Below are 15172 nucleotides of genomic sequence, written 5' to 3'. Positions count from 1 at the left end.
AATACTAAAACATCATAATTTTACATATTGTGTTCATTGTTTAGGAGTCATGCTAGTGTGGGGTGGGGGGCTCCTTTCACACTGTTTCACAAATCGCACATTAGAACTTTGTCATACTGTGTGTGTGTGTGTGTGTGTGTGTGTGTGTGTGTGTGTGTGTGTGTGTGGTGTGTGTGTTGCGTGTGTTGCGTGTTCATTCCACCAGGATATGAGAGTCATCTCTACGTGATGATCTTCGTCCCCATCCTTGCCATCCTCCTCACCGTCCTGGCGGTCACTGCAGTGCTGGCCATCAACAAGAAACGGTGTGTTGGGGGGGAGGGATGTTTGTTAGGGGGTGGGTGTGTGTAGCCTTGACTAATCTGCCACAGGAAGAAAACAGAGCAATCAGAGACCACTCCTCAAAGTGAGACTTTTTTTGCTCTGGCGTTAGAATCTGTCTGCAACCGCCCTTTGAAAATAAATCTTGCACACCGAAGTTCCAGACTAATATCTACGCAGTGATGCCATGTAATGCCAGGCTAGGGCGTGTGAGTGTGATTACCATTATGATTGTGTCAGGCGCCTCGCATATTTCAGGCGAAATCCCGTTAACGATTTATCCAGTTTTAGCTCATGTTTTAATTTTGTGAGAAGAAAACAGAAAAAAAAGTGTTTGGATAGAAAGAGTGGATTGTCTCCCTACATGGAGCACTAGGTGTTATGTGGAAGGAAACACAGCTGACTTGAAGACCTGATTACAAGCTTCTCTGGCTCTGTGCGTCGAGTTAGGTTCAGCTAACGTTTGACTATTACGACCATGGGAAAAACATCAGCGTGGTTGTAAAATGTTTTCCATCAGTCCAGTGTGAAAGTGTAATTGTTGTGTGTATGTGAATGACTGAGTGTGTGTGTGTGTGTGTGTGTGTGTGTGTGTGTGTGTGTGTGTGTGTGTGTGTGTGTGTGTGTGTGTGTGTGTGTGTGTGTGTGTGTGTGTGTGTGTGTGTGTGTGTGTGTGTGTGTGTGTGTGTGTGTGTGTGTGTGTGTGTGTGTGTGTGTGTGTGTGTGTGTGTGTGTGTGTTTCACGCCGGTGCTGTACACCAGAAAATAGCAGATCTACAACGCGTCGCAGCACGCTTGTAGATCAGCAATTTTTCCGCTTTATTCTCATTCTCACGCGTGCAATAATCCTTTCTGCCCATTTGTGTCTTAGTAACAGTGACCGCTTGGGGAACGGAGTTCTGTATGCTTCAGTCAACCCAGAGTACTTCAGCGCTGCCGAGAGTGAGTCTGTGTGATATTTGGCTTGTATGTACACACATTTATGTACACACTGAAAACAGAGAGGACTGGTGGTGTGGTTGGAGGCTGGTCACAGAGGAAGACATCCGCAGGACTGGATAAGGACAGCTTTATAGCCATTCCAAGACATAAAAAAGAAAGACATGCCATCTCCGGTTTACTACATGGTAGTCGTGTTTTTAATGAACAAAATTCAATATTAAATGTCAGTATTTTATTGTATATAATTGAATCACTCACTGTAACCTGCCGGCATGTCATTATAGGCCAACTATAAGATAGCTCCAACTAGTGCTGGTTGTCTGGGCTAGGACCCGCCGCAGTGGTGTCCCATTAGAACTTAACCGGGATGCCGAAACTTCTAACACAATGATGTCTGGGTTGTAAGGCCAGACATCACTGAGAATAATATCTGGGTTGTAAGGCCAAATATCCTGTCTCGTACGGAGAGTGATGGAGTCTCTCTGGCGAGGAGCAAATCCTGCTACAGTAGCTACCCCAATCCTCTTCAGATTCTACCCATACAAGGCTCTACACTGGATGCATGTCATGATGACGTCAAACGTGTATACCCATATATGAGGTTTCTAACTTTAGCCTGATGTCAATGCTGGATGTAGCCGTGATCCTCATATATGGAGCTCTAGATTGTCTCCCTACGAGCTCTAGGTGAAAGCCTTCGTTACACCAACATTGTTCAAACATTTTGAATATAGCCGGTCTACAAGCTCACAACATGTTGCTGACAACGTGATAACGTTGTGAGCTTGTAGATGGACCATTTCTCATACGAAGTGTATAGGGCTTAAGTGGTAAATCTCTCTGCTTACCTACCCCTGCCCCCACTCCTCTCTCCTCCTCCTCTCCTCTCCTCCCCCTCCCACTCTCTCCTCCTCTCTCCTCTCCTGCTGTGCAGTGTACGTCCCAGATGAGTGGGAGGTTTTGCGGGAGAAGATAGTCCTGAGCAAGGAGCTGGGTCAGGGGTCGTTCGGCATGGTGTACGAGGGCCTGGCCAAGGGCGTGGTCAAGGATGAGGCGGAGACGCGAGTCGCAGTCAAGACTGTGACAGAGTCGGCCAGCATGCGGGAGCGCATCGAGTTCCTCAACGAGGCCTCCGTCATGAAGGAGTTCAACTGTCACCACGTGGTACGCAGTAGAACCCACAGCAATGGGTCATTTTCAATAGTAATTTCTCTTTTGGGTCTTGAGCTAATACGTTTGGAAACCACTGTCCTATATCGTATGTCTGACATTTTTAACAAACCAAATATTGAATCGCTCTCTGGTGATGTGGTGGTTGGTCAATCATGCTGTGTTGTGATTGGCTGCAGGTCCGTTTGCTGGGTGTGGTCTCTCAGGGACAGCCCACCCTGGTGATCATGGAGCTGATGACCAAAGGAGACCTGAAGAGTTACCTGAGATCTCTACGGTCTGGGAAAGAGGTACGTACAACTACTGATACTGTTACAATTATTACAAAATCATCTAATTGCAATTATTTGGTATGATCGCAGTGGGACATCCTGTCTGCTTCCTCCTCTGTATGGGTGGTGTTTATGGTACCAACATTTAGGTTCTCTCTCTCGCTCCCCCCCCCCCCCCCCCCCCCCCCCTCCCCTCCAGGGGCATACAAACCTCAGTGAATGCCTCCCTCCTCTCAGTAAGATGACTCAGATGGCGGGAGAGATCTCGGACGGCATGGCTTACCTCAACGCCAACAAGTTTGTCCACAGAGACCTGGCTGCCAGGAACTGCATGGTGGGTGAGGACTACACTGTCAAAATAGGAGGTAAGAGACAAGTAGCCCCAGCTTTGACCACCCTGACACTAACCCTGAGTCTGACCCCCCTCCCCCCACCAAACCATGGCTGTGGGCAAAAGCTTGAGCAGTGCACTGTCTACAGTATATTGTCTACTTATTAATCAAACGTCCGGTGCGAACCACGTATCCATACGTTCTAATCACTTTTTTATAGCATACTTTCATTCATCTTTTTACCCACCCGGACAATGAAGAACCACCCCCCTGTCATTGCTGCTTAGTCCCACTCACGTGATCAGAAAAAAAAAAAAAAAAAAACCCTCCCCTCCTGAAAACAGGAGGGCGGGCCGCTTTACGTGTAGAAGCCAGTGTAATGGATGCGCCCATGCCGATCTAGTCGGTGTGTGAAAATAATCAAATTTCACCTAACCTCGCCTCACCAGGCTTTCCACCTCGGACATTTCACCCAACACTATAATACTCGCTTCCCCCCTCCCCTCCTGTTTCTCCAGGAGGAGGATCTTGCGAGATGGTTGCTCTCCTCTGTCTCTCGGAAAAAAACATGATGAACGGAACGCTGCCTAAACACATATGCACCGAATCGCCATTGCATAACGTCTGCAACACGCATTCCTTCTTCATACTGTAGCGACCAAACGATCCCCGAGCCTACAATACTACGAACTAACCACAGTATCGAGGGGCCGCCACGACAACAGAGTGTTCCGTTGGTGGATCACGTATCGCCATGCAGAGCCGTCATAATCGGAGATCGCTCGGACGTGTGATTGTAACGCTTTTTTATTCATTATAATTGTAGTGATAAGACCGCAATGAACGCGTCGGGGACGTAATCGACCCGGGTGTAATGTATAACGAACTTTTCCGCGTCCTAAACCGTGGTGTTTTTCTCCATCGCCCCCAAGCTGCATGCCCATAGCCTGGCTTGGCCAGCCTCATAGCGGGGATTCACTGAAGATTCTTCCCCGGAGGAAACATCAGTGAACCCTCGCTATGAGTCTGGCCGTGCCAGGCTAGCATGCCCAGGCATGTTCCCCTATACTAGCTTGAAAAACAAAATCAGCTGATGATGACAACGCGTCTCACCGTTATACTACTAGAATTTCGCGGGCCTTCGGCCCGCTCATCCCAGAGTTGCGTTGCCCCGCGTTGCGATACAGAAGTCCACAGATACAGAAGTGCAGTGACACGCGTTGTATGCAGCTGTTTTGTGTTGCAGCGCGCGTGTAGTGTTGTTGTTGTTATCCATATATGCGCCTCGGTTCGTCCCGTTTGTTCCACGCCAGGTGTCGACGCAGTCGTTGGCGCAAATTTCTTATTATTTTAACTGTGTATGTAATCGCGGCTAGTAGCACACTTTTTTTTTTAGGAGCACGATGAAAAGTTATCAAATAATGTGTTTGAGGGCCCTCCTATATACAGCTTTAGTCCCCACACGTCTCAATATTTGCCATTGACAAAGAACAGAGAAATTAGGTCGAAATGCCACTAAATATGACGTAAATTAAAATGTATTATATATATATTTTTTTTTTATTGAATATAAATACTTTACTTATAAAAAAACCTGGCAACCCGCACCCCGCGGTCATTTTCCGCTAACCGGAGCGGTGCTCCCTAGCCTGCTGGAGGGGTTCACATCATCCCATGCACCCTCGAGAGGAAAAAGAAGGAAAATAAATGCAGCCTTGAGCCTACCTACCAATGTGGTGTTGTGGAGCTTGATCACCTCCTCCTCCTCCTTTTCTCCCCAAATTGCCAATCCCAATAAATGCAAAAGTTGCCTAGTGTGAATACTTCCACAGCCTAATTACTAAAGGATAAACTATCAGTCTTCTCCGAAATCGGTCAATGTTTGTCAACTCAGCACGTGTTGACAACGCATAGTAAACAGAAGCCGTGTGTGTGTCACACCAAAAGTGGTGACCTATAGAATCCTGTACATAGAAGCATCACGCAATCGTCTCCCTCCCTGTGTGGGTCACGTGGTGGGCTTTGAGCAAATGGGAGAGGGAATGTAGTGTTGCCAGGTCCGCGTATTGTAAGCGAGTGGTAGTGTGTGTAAGTAGCGTGTTGAATGGCATTTTTTCTGTGCTTGTTTTCATAGACGTGGCAACAAATTAGGCGGGGGTGTCGGTGCTTGTGGCGTGTTTGTGTTTATTATTGATATTGATATTGTTTGCGAGTGTGGACGGGAGCCGGCTTTAGTGGCAGTGCGATGACAATTTTTACGCGGGTGGTGTTGAGTGTGGCCGTGCGGCGCGACATGAGGAGATAGGCGACGAACGACGCGGAGGGTAAGTGTGTGACGTGTTAGTGTGTTGTTGCAGTGTGTGTTGCAGCGTGTTGCAGCGTGTCAGTGACGTAGTAGCTGTATAATAGATAGTTCTGAACCGAACGGTGGAATGGGACTTTTTATAGCCGTACGGATCAAGACTTTTGCTGCCCAATGTGCCCATGACCCCCCCCCCCCCCCAATGTTACTGCGATCAAAACAATGAAAGCAGTGAGATAGATTAGGCGAGGCGGCAATCATCATCATCATCATCTAAAGAAAGCAGAGTTATGAAGGTTTATAGTCAGACATTGACAGGCAGATATAACAATAAACACAATAAATATGCTATACATCCTATACACCGAATGAAATCCCTGAATGTGTACTTTTACGAGGAAAAGAGTAAACATTGATCCCATGTACAGTTTGTCATAAATTGGTTACTGGGTGGATGCACATTGCGCCCACCAGATATAACTGCAGAGAAGACATGGACCCGAACTCAATATTCACAAAATAAGGCCTATAGCGACATATAAATACTATATACCGTATGAAACAGAAGACTCTCTGCTTTCATAAGAAAAAAACTTCTACTGTAGTAATAATAAAAATCACACCCCTGTGAAGTGAGCGGTGCAACTGTTCTCTACAGTTGCACCGCGCAACTGTAAAGAACAGTTGCACCGCTCACTTCACAGGGGTGTGATTTTTATTATTACAGTAGAAGTTTACAGACCAAACTGTAAATAAAAGGTTTACATGACTTTCTGTCTCAGTCCGTATATAGCGAGCTGTAGTGAATAAGTACAGAACAGTTGCAACGCTCACTTCACAGGGGTGTGATTTTTATTATTACAGTAGAAGTTTACAGACCAAACTGTAAATAAAAGGTTTACATGACTTTCTGCCTCAGTCCGTATATAGCGAGCTGTATTGAATAAGCAGAGAACAGAATATGGGACAGAGTTGCACCACTCACTTCACATGGGTGTGATTTTTATTATTACTACAGTAGAAGTTTTTTTCTTATGAAAGCAGAGAGTCTTCTGTTTCATACGGTATATAGTATTTATATGTCGCTATAGGCCTTATTTTGTGAATATTGAGGAGTTCACGTCCATGTCTTCTCTGAAGTTATCTGGTGGGCACAAGCTGCATTCAATAACCAATTACTGTCTAACTGTAGATGGGATCAATGTTTACTGTTTTCCTCGTAAAAGTACACATTCAGGGCTTTCATTCGGTGTATAGGATGTATAGGATATTTATTGGGTTCAATTTTATATCTGCCTGTCAATGTCTCTGACTTTAAACCATCCATAACTCTGCTCGCTGTTCAAGATAACCACTTCCAGGCAAATGCAGGTGTTGCAAAAAGGTCAATATCTCCAGAATGGAACATGGTAAAATCAAAATGTATTTTCTTAATTGAAGTGGACAAGTTCAGCTTTCTTTTGATGTATGCGTGTGATTCTCGCTATAAGAGAACATTTTGCTGTGGGCCCCCGAACAAGGCCTTTGTGCAATGTTAAACGGTAGCAACATCCAAATAGGCCTGCCGAGATCTTGTAGCAATCAAAGTGTTAATGAACAACATTTTTACAATGTTGAATGTGTTTAAATTTGGAATACAGTGGAAGTGTGCCACATCTTTGTAGTTGACATTCCACTTAAGTCGGAGGCTATGCTGAACTGTCCAGGGACAATACCAACCGGCTAAAGATCCAACAGAATGGCTTATCCCACATCTCAGATTCACTGACCATAATCTATATTGAAATTGGCTGATGGGTGCATTGGGTGGGCTCAGACATAACCAACCATATATAGAGTTCACTATGACAGACATAACCTAAACCATAATTGACAGACATAAGTAGAGTTCACTATGACAGACATAATGTATATAGAGTTCACTATGACAGACTTAACCATATACAGTATATTATAATAATAATGGATGGCATTTTTATAGTGCTTTTCTATACACTACCAGTACGTGCTTACTCAAAGCGCTTTACAATGGTCCATTCATTCATACATTGGGAGCTGAAGCGGCGAATAGTCAACGCCAGCGTCCTCACTTCCCATATTCACACACCAATGGTGGCAACCACTGGAGGCAAGGTGGGGTTCAGTGTCTTGCCCAAGGACACTTCGACAGGAGGGGCCGTGATTCGAACCACAGACCCACGGACAACCTGCTCTACCTCCTGAGCCACAGCCGCATATATATATATATATATATATATATATATATATATTATGACAGACATAACCATACATAGAGTTCACTATGACAGGGATTGGCTGTGCCAGAGCTGTGCAACGTAGGTGTGAGGATGCGTAGCAGCCCGTACTTTTAATTACACTTTCTTTTCTGTTCTTTTCTGAAGTAAAGTCTTCTTAAGACTGTTGTCAGCGATGCTGCCAATGTGTTCTTTCCATTCATTCAGTAGAAGTTTGTATTGAATTCCTGTTGATTGGCCTTAAACCACATTCTGAATAGACGCAATGTTCCGTATCCAGAACAACTTTTTAACCCTAATCTCAAATTCTGTCAATTCAGGTTTTGTTTTCACTCAAGTACCAAGTGGGCCACAGCAGAAAGCACTAAGAGACACACATGATTAACTTTACAGATCTAGAGCCAGCACAGGTTCTTCTAGTGACACTATAATATAAAACCAAGTATAATGCTGCCTCTGTGTGCTTTCTCCTGTGGTCTATTTAATACCTTGGCAGTGCAAAGAACTGCTGAAAAACCAAGGCCTTGGGTTTGTTAGTTTTGTCCGCAATTAAATAATTTAATAATGTATATCTTAGTTAAAGATCTCGCCAAAGGTTGTTTTGGCAAAAAGTATGCTGCAGCCATGAGGCTTAACCTGACCCTGAACCAAACCATATCTCTTAAGGCAGTAAGGAGAGGATACCCTCCCCTGGCCATGACTGACCCTGAACCAAACCATATCTCTTAAGGAGGTAAGGAGAGGATATCCTCCCCTAGGCCATGACTGACCCTGAACCAAACCATATCTCTTAAGGAGGTAAGGAGAGGATATCCTCCCCTAGGCCATGACTGACCCTGAACCAAACCAAAGCTCTAAGGAGGCAAGGATACCTAACTAACACCTGGCTGGCTCTTACTGAAAGCTGCAATATGTTTTATTGTTGCTACCATTACAGCACTTTGTGTGTCTCTCTCCGTCTCCAGCCCAGACCAATGCTAGTTTATTGTAAAAATTGAAGTTCTTCCACAGAACAAAAAAATTGTCTGTCTGTCTGTCGGTCGCACGGAAAGCTGCAACACGATAACTCTGTCATTTCTCGACCGTTTCGGACGTGGGAAGGCTCGCCGGAACAGGGCCAGCCTACTGGCCGTGTTCCTGGGGGTCCGGATGTTCCGGGGACCCCCACACGGTAACTCTGTCATTTCTCGACCATTTTGGCCACAGGAAAGCTCGCCGGAACCGGGCCAGCCCCCTGGGCGCGTCCCTGGGGGTCTGGATGTTGCGGGGACCCCCCGGGGACTCTTACTTGTTAGAACCAAGTAAGAGCTTACAAGACTATAATGGATACAATGGGTTTCTGCAATTTCTACAAATAAACTACACCCCAAAAGAGTTAAAGTTTCAAAACTATCATTCATATAACATGTGGTGAGTCTGACTACTGTTAGAACGGGCGGTGGGACAGCCCTCAAGCCTGATTTATACTTTGAATAAACAAAGTATAAATTAGACCATCATATGCATGAATTCAAGTTCTCAGTCACAGCGACTGATTTCAGTCATTTGTATTCCACAGAAGCCAGCATGTCTTCTATGGATGCATGATGCGAAAATAGCCGATCTACAAGCTCCCAATGTGTCACTGAGATCATTTGAAGTGGTCACACTAGCATAGAAATATGTTAAAAAGAATGACAATGACATGATTGGATCACACCCACCACCTGGTTGTATTTAAAGGTGACTAATCAGCCAAGCTGGCAGATAGACCCTGAAGACCTTTTGGTCAAAACGCGTAGGTCCTGTTATTTATTTGCCTTGCTCATCATAAAATAATTTATTTAATTCTTCACCAAAGAGTGCCCTGGACTCTTTTCTTTTCAAGTCTGCAATTTACACCCTGACAAGCAGTACTACTTGGAGGAAGGATACCTTTTGTCTATGTTAAGAAGAATATTCCATAAAATTTTAATTTTTTTTTTTTGCTTTAATCCATGCATATGTATTTCAGTGTTATGTTCCGAAACTAGGCGGTTTTCAGGCTTGCAACGCAGTGAGCTTGTGTAACTCTTTTTTATGTTTATTTTATTATCCCTGTGATGATGTAACCTCACTGTATAAACTCCATCCCTGACCTTTAACACTGGGTGAAAAAAACGGGTTACAAAAATCGTGGGATAAAACATTTAGGAGATAAAAATACAACAGGAAATGAACCGGAAACACTTATTTTCTTTTTTTCAAATGCTATTACCTCAGATTATTTTCCCAGATTCAGTTTTTAATCAAAACAAGATTTATTCACGGCCGATAAGTAAAGTGTAGCTGATCACGGTTACAAAATGTATGTTTCAGGTGAATTAAAAAAAGGATCCGTTAGCTGTGTGCTAACTCATTTCCGGTTGACGACCAGGGGTTATTTTTGCCTTAAAATAATGACCCGACTGAGAAGTCATTGGCACTGGTGGAAGAATTGAATAATTAATACCTGCCACTCAAAGAGTTCATTCTGAACTATGTTCAGGAGTAGGCCTACTAGGAGTGATACTTGGGTACAGTTTGTCATAAATTGGTTACTGGGTGGATGCACATTGCGCCCACCAGATATAACTGCAGAGAAGACATGGACCCGAACTCAATATTCACAAAATAAGGCCTATAGCGACATATAAATACTATATACCGTATGAAACAGAAGACTCTCTGCTTTCATAAGAAAAAAACTTCTACTGTAGTAATAATAAAAATCACACCCCTGTGAAGTGATACTGGGTGAATGGGGGGAGTAAAAGTATTCCATCGTACACATTATTTAGGGGTGATACTGTGTGGGTGAATGGGGGGAGTAAAAGTATTCCATTGTACACATTATTTAGGGGTGATACTGTGTGGGTGAATGGGGGGAGTAAAAGTATTCCATTGTACACATTATTTAGGGGTGATACTGTGTGGGTGAATGGGGGGAGTAAAAGTATTCCATTGTACACATTATTGCGAACGCAGTGATTGCGAACGCAGTGAGCATTTACTATGAGACCCAGCAGATCCTGTCTGTGTGTGTGTGTGTCACGCTGTAACACCACCCGCCCACCACCAGAGGGCGCAGCTGTATCACACACAAAAACACACACACACATGCACGCGCACAGGCACGCACGCACGCACACACACACACACAAAACTTAACTTAAAAAAAACTTAACTTAAAAAAAAACTTAACTTAAAAAAAAAACTTAAAAGGGAAAAACTTTAAAAAAAACTTAACTTAAAAAAAACTTAACTTAAAAAAAAAATATTAAAAAGGAAAAACTTTAAAAGGAAAAACTTAAAAAAAACTTAACTTAAAAAAAAACGTAACTTAAAAAAAACCTTAAACAATTACGTAATTTATTCTAATTGTTGTTTTTGCAATTTACGAGCTGCGTTCGCTTCCCGCGTTCGCGCGTCTTACTTGTTTAGGGGTGATACTGTGTGGGTGAACGGGGGGAGTAAAAGTATTCTGTACACATGGCAGGGAAGTTAAAATGTTGAGTGATGAGATGACATTTATTTAACAGCTGTATGGAACACATTAGTGCACAGGCTCCAGATGAAGACATTATTGGCTGCCTGATAGACACGAGATTTATTTGTTTACTCTTTGTTTGTCATCGTGACGACATCCTCAAACCATCTCTAGCCGTGTGTGTGTGTGTGTGTGTGTGTGTGTGTGTGTGTGTGTGTGTGTGTGTGTGTGTGTGTGTGTGTGTGTGTGTGTGTGTGTGTGTGTGTGTGTGTGTGTGTGTGTGTGTGTGTGTGTGTGTGTGTGTGTGTGTGTGTGTGTGTGTGTGTGTGTGTGTGTGTGTGTGTGTGTGTGTGTGTGTGTGTGTGTGTGTGTGTGTGTGTGTGCATGTCATCTCTGTCGGGTGGAAACCTCATATGTCCAAAACTGTTACCTTTCACGATTCAAATGCAAAAGTAGCAGATCTACAAGCTTGAAACGTGCCGCCTTTGTGACGTGTGACATTGTAGTATGATGAAGTAGGGCGTTGATTTCTGTCCGACAGAAACCATAATGTCTGTGTAGCCTGTTTGTAAGACTGTGTGTGTGTGTGTGTGTGTGTGTTCGTGCGCAGACTTTGGGATGACCAGGGACATCTATGAGACGGACTACTATCGTAAAGGGGGTAAAGGTCTGCTGCCTGTCAGATGGATGTCACCTGAGTCCCTGAAAGACGGAGTCTTCACCACTAACTCTGATGTCTGGTAGGACAATGCACACACACACACACACACCACCTGTTTCATATTAAACAGCACAACAGACAGTTGTGTGCGTGCGTGTTTGTGTATCACAAAGCTTTCTTCCTGTAAGTTCAGAGGGCCTGTTAACCCCCGTATTATCTCACTTCCTGATGGAGAGAGGATGAAAAGAAATGGGATGGAAGTAAAGAGAGAGAGGAAGAAGATAAATGGGATAGAAGGGGACAGAGAGAGGGGGGGTGAAAGGAGAGAGAGGATGAAGAGAGAGAGAGAGACATGTCTCTAGGCTTGGACCCACTGCCTGTCCTTGGGAGTTTGTCGTTTTCCAGATGTTAAATTACAGTGCAGACCCTTTACTGTTAACCCATTCAGGCCTGACGTCGAAATAAAAAAAAACGTTCGCTCTGAAAGAATATTTATTCAAAGATTTGTGCCGCATTTTTATGATTTTTCAAAAATAGCAGACCTACAAGCTCGTAGCGCGCCACTCGGTGGCGCGCTATGAGCTTGTAGATCTGCTATTTTTCAATAGCTAAATTATAACATAATGTTTAGTTAAAACACCAAAAGGGGTTCCCGCCCAAAATGGGTTAACTACTTGTCCTACAGCTTCCAGCAATGCACGCACACACTTCCTGGAGGAGGTCTGGCTTCTTGAAGTTTGGTTGAACTGAAGCCAAGACACCCATGAGAACAACATCCGCCCTCCACAACTATTAAGTGTGTGTGTGTGTGTGTGTGTGTGTGTGTGTGTGTGTGTGTGTGTGTGTGTGTGTGTGTGTGTGTGTGTGTGTGTGTGTGTGTGTGTGTGTGTGTGTGTGTGTGTGTGTGTGTGTGTGTGTGTGTGTGTGTGTGTGTGTGTGTGTGTGTGTGTGTGTGTGTGTGCAGGTCATTTGGTGTTGTGCTGTGGGAGATAGCGACGCTAGCGGAGCAGCCCTACCAGGGCATGTCTAATGAGCAGGTGCTGCGTTTCGTCATTGACGGAGGACTGCTGGACAAACCACAGAACTGTCCCGATATGCTGTAAGTACTGTATACATACACACACCTTCTCTCCCAGCATACATTCAGTGTTGCCATATCTGCCTATTATAAGCAACTTTTGGGCTTGTTTTTCTGCAAAGTCGCTTATAAAGATTGGTAGTTGCGGCTCGCGTTGTTTCCAAAGTTAAGTTGCTTATTTGGGCTGGCTTCCTAATGTTGTTTAAACCCAGTGGTACCCAAACATTCTCATGCCAAGGACCTCCAAGTGTATTTGTCCACAGACCCCCCCCCCCCCCCCCCCCCACCTGAAACGATTTGCCAGAGACGCAACACTGGCATACTCATTGGGAGTAAATTATGACAGATGGACTCTGGGCTGGAAAAATATCTACCATATAGATGAGAACGTGTTAAAGAAGTACCCGGGGGGGGGGGAAATGCAATGTACTCAAGTGTCATCGTCATGTGTCCATTAACATGACAGACAGCTCCAGTAAAGACTGGAATGATTAACACTTGGCTCAAATACAGAAGCTCAATATGAGACATTCCGTGTTGCAACAGGAGAGACATAATGCACTGAAGAAATGGCAACCACCTGGTTAGTGGTGGTGTGGGAAAAAACACAGGGCTCTGCGTAGAAGTCTGAGGAAATGGTAACCACCTGGTTACTGGTGGTGGTGAGCTAATAGATGGCTAGCAAATTATACCATGTGTGTGTGTGTGTGCCTCATACTCATACATAATGGCAGTGGTGGGAAAAGTACTCACATTTGTTACGTAAGTAAAAGTATCAATACTGCAATGTAGAAATTAAGGACCTCCCCCCTACACAGGTGGGGATGATCAAATGTTGGCTTTAAAAGAGGTTGAAGGTCTGAGGAAGGGCTTTGGCCCGAAACGCTACCACCTCTAAGTAAAGAGTTATTGGCCCGAAACGCTACCACCTCTAAGTAAAGAGTTATTGGCCCGAAACGCTACCACCTCTCTAAGTAAAGAGTTATTGGCCCGAAACGTTACCACCTCTAAGTAAAGAGTTATTGGCCTGAAACGTTACCACCTCTAAGTAAAGAGTTATTGGCCCGAAACGCTACCACCTCTCTAAGTAAAGAGTTATTGGCCCGAAACGCTACCACCTCTAAGTAAAGAGTTATTGGCCCGAAACGTTACCACCTCTAAGTAAAGAGTTATTGGCCCGAAACGCTACCACCTCTCTAAGTAAAGAGTTATTGGCCCGAAACGCTACCACCTCTAAGTAAAGAGTTATTGGCCCGAAACGCTACCACCTCTCTAAGTAAAGAGTTATTGGCCCGAAACGTTACCACCTCTAAGAATTATTGGGAGCTGAAATTGGTGTGCAGACTTGTATTCTTACTCTAAGGCTTTAAGGGACCTTTTACATCCCCAGTATCACTTTTTAGTCTGCTCTGAAGAAGGCTACTGCCGAAACGCCTCAGCGTTCTCAAATAAACATGAGAAATTGCACCTAAGCCAGTCTTGCATCTTTTATTTTTTAGTGCCGCTTTTTCCATTTAGTTGGTTTATGAGTTAAGTTATTTTCAAAGCTGAGCAACCACTGCCTTAAAGGGCAGTTTCCAGAGTAAGCACACCTGTTGTTCTTTCTTTACTCTGTAAAAGTCTCTAAGTATTGGTATTAAATTGTATTTATGTACCAAAAGTAGAAAGTGATGCAGAATGTCCCATTTCACAGCTTTTCAAATGTATAAAATGTATACAAATCTTTTGAAAATGGCTGAAAATGTGTGGCAATTCTGTGTCGTTTATGATCATCATTTTTCGACCGCGGTCGAGATCATGGATTTCACAATGCCATGCCAGACTTCCCAGTCCTTCATTGCCATCCCCAGTTCCTGCTTACTGATGCATGTGTCCCTAGCGATGACATCAGGGAACGACAGTTTTTTACCTCTGGTCTGCTTTGGTCTCCTGTTTCAGAGGAGTGTTGTTAAGTCGTTTATGATATTGAGTTACGTTTGATAACGTGAGAAAAATCTATTTTTGAGGCCAGCACACACTGACAGAGAAATACAATAATCAATCAATCAATCAAACCCAACATACATTATAATTTGATGACTGGATAGTCCAACACTGTATCTCCTTTTCAGACTCACGAAATGAAGGACATTTACCCCATGTTATGTATATTGTGTATATTTCATCATTTACATAAATTGCAAGACGGGGTGAAGCATGGCTGATATGATATTGCATACTACCATGATGGACAGGGATGACCCTGCCGCCCGCCACACCCATGTGCGGCCGTCAAAAGTGGATAGTAACTAACGTGTAATAGCAAAGCTTTATTTATCTGTTATTGCAGTGCAATACTGCCACCATTTGGTG

At 44.0% G+C, this 15172-nt stretch overlaps 1 protein-coding gene across 2 annotated transcripts in view; it reads left to right on the top strand.

Moving 5' to 3' along the window:
- LOC306920897 (insulin-like growth factor 1 receptor) overlaps nt 1-15172 on the top strand; it is a 91194-nt gene that overhangs the window by 64567 nt on the left and 11455 nt on the right. The window contains exons 14-20 of one of the 2 annotated variants that reach the window (XM_079497875.1): nt 206-305; nt 1199-1263; nt 2198-2427; nt 2613-2723; nt 2905-3070; nt 11692-11821; nt 12707-12841. In XM_079497875.1, the coding sequence (XP_079354001.1) occupies nt 206-305; nt 1199-1263; nt 2198-2427; nt 2613-2723; nt 2905-3070; nt 11692-11821; nt 12707-12841 (937 nt within the window). Of the gene's footprint in view, nt 1-205; nt 306-1192; nt 1264-2197; nt 2428-2612; nt 2724-2904; nt 3071-11691; nt 11822-12706; nt 12842-15172 lie in introns of both variants that reach the window. The other variant, XM_079497874.1, reaches the window with a different exon arrangement.

Source organism: Electrona antarctica (assembly GCF_951216825.1).
Source record: "Electrona antarctica genome assembly, chromosome: 3".
Taxonomy (NCBI): domain Eukaryota; kingdom Metazoa; phylum Chordata; class Actinopteri; order Myctophiformes; family Myctophidae; genus Electrona; species Electrona antarctica.
This window is presented reverse-complemented; position numbering and strand designations above follow the sequence as displayed.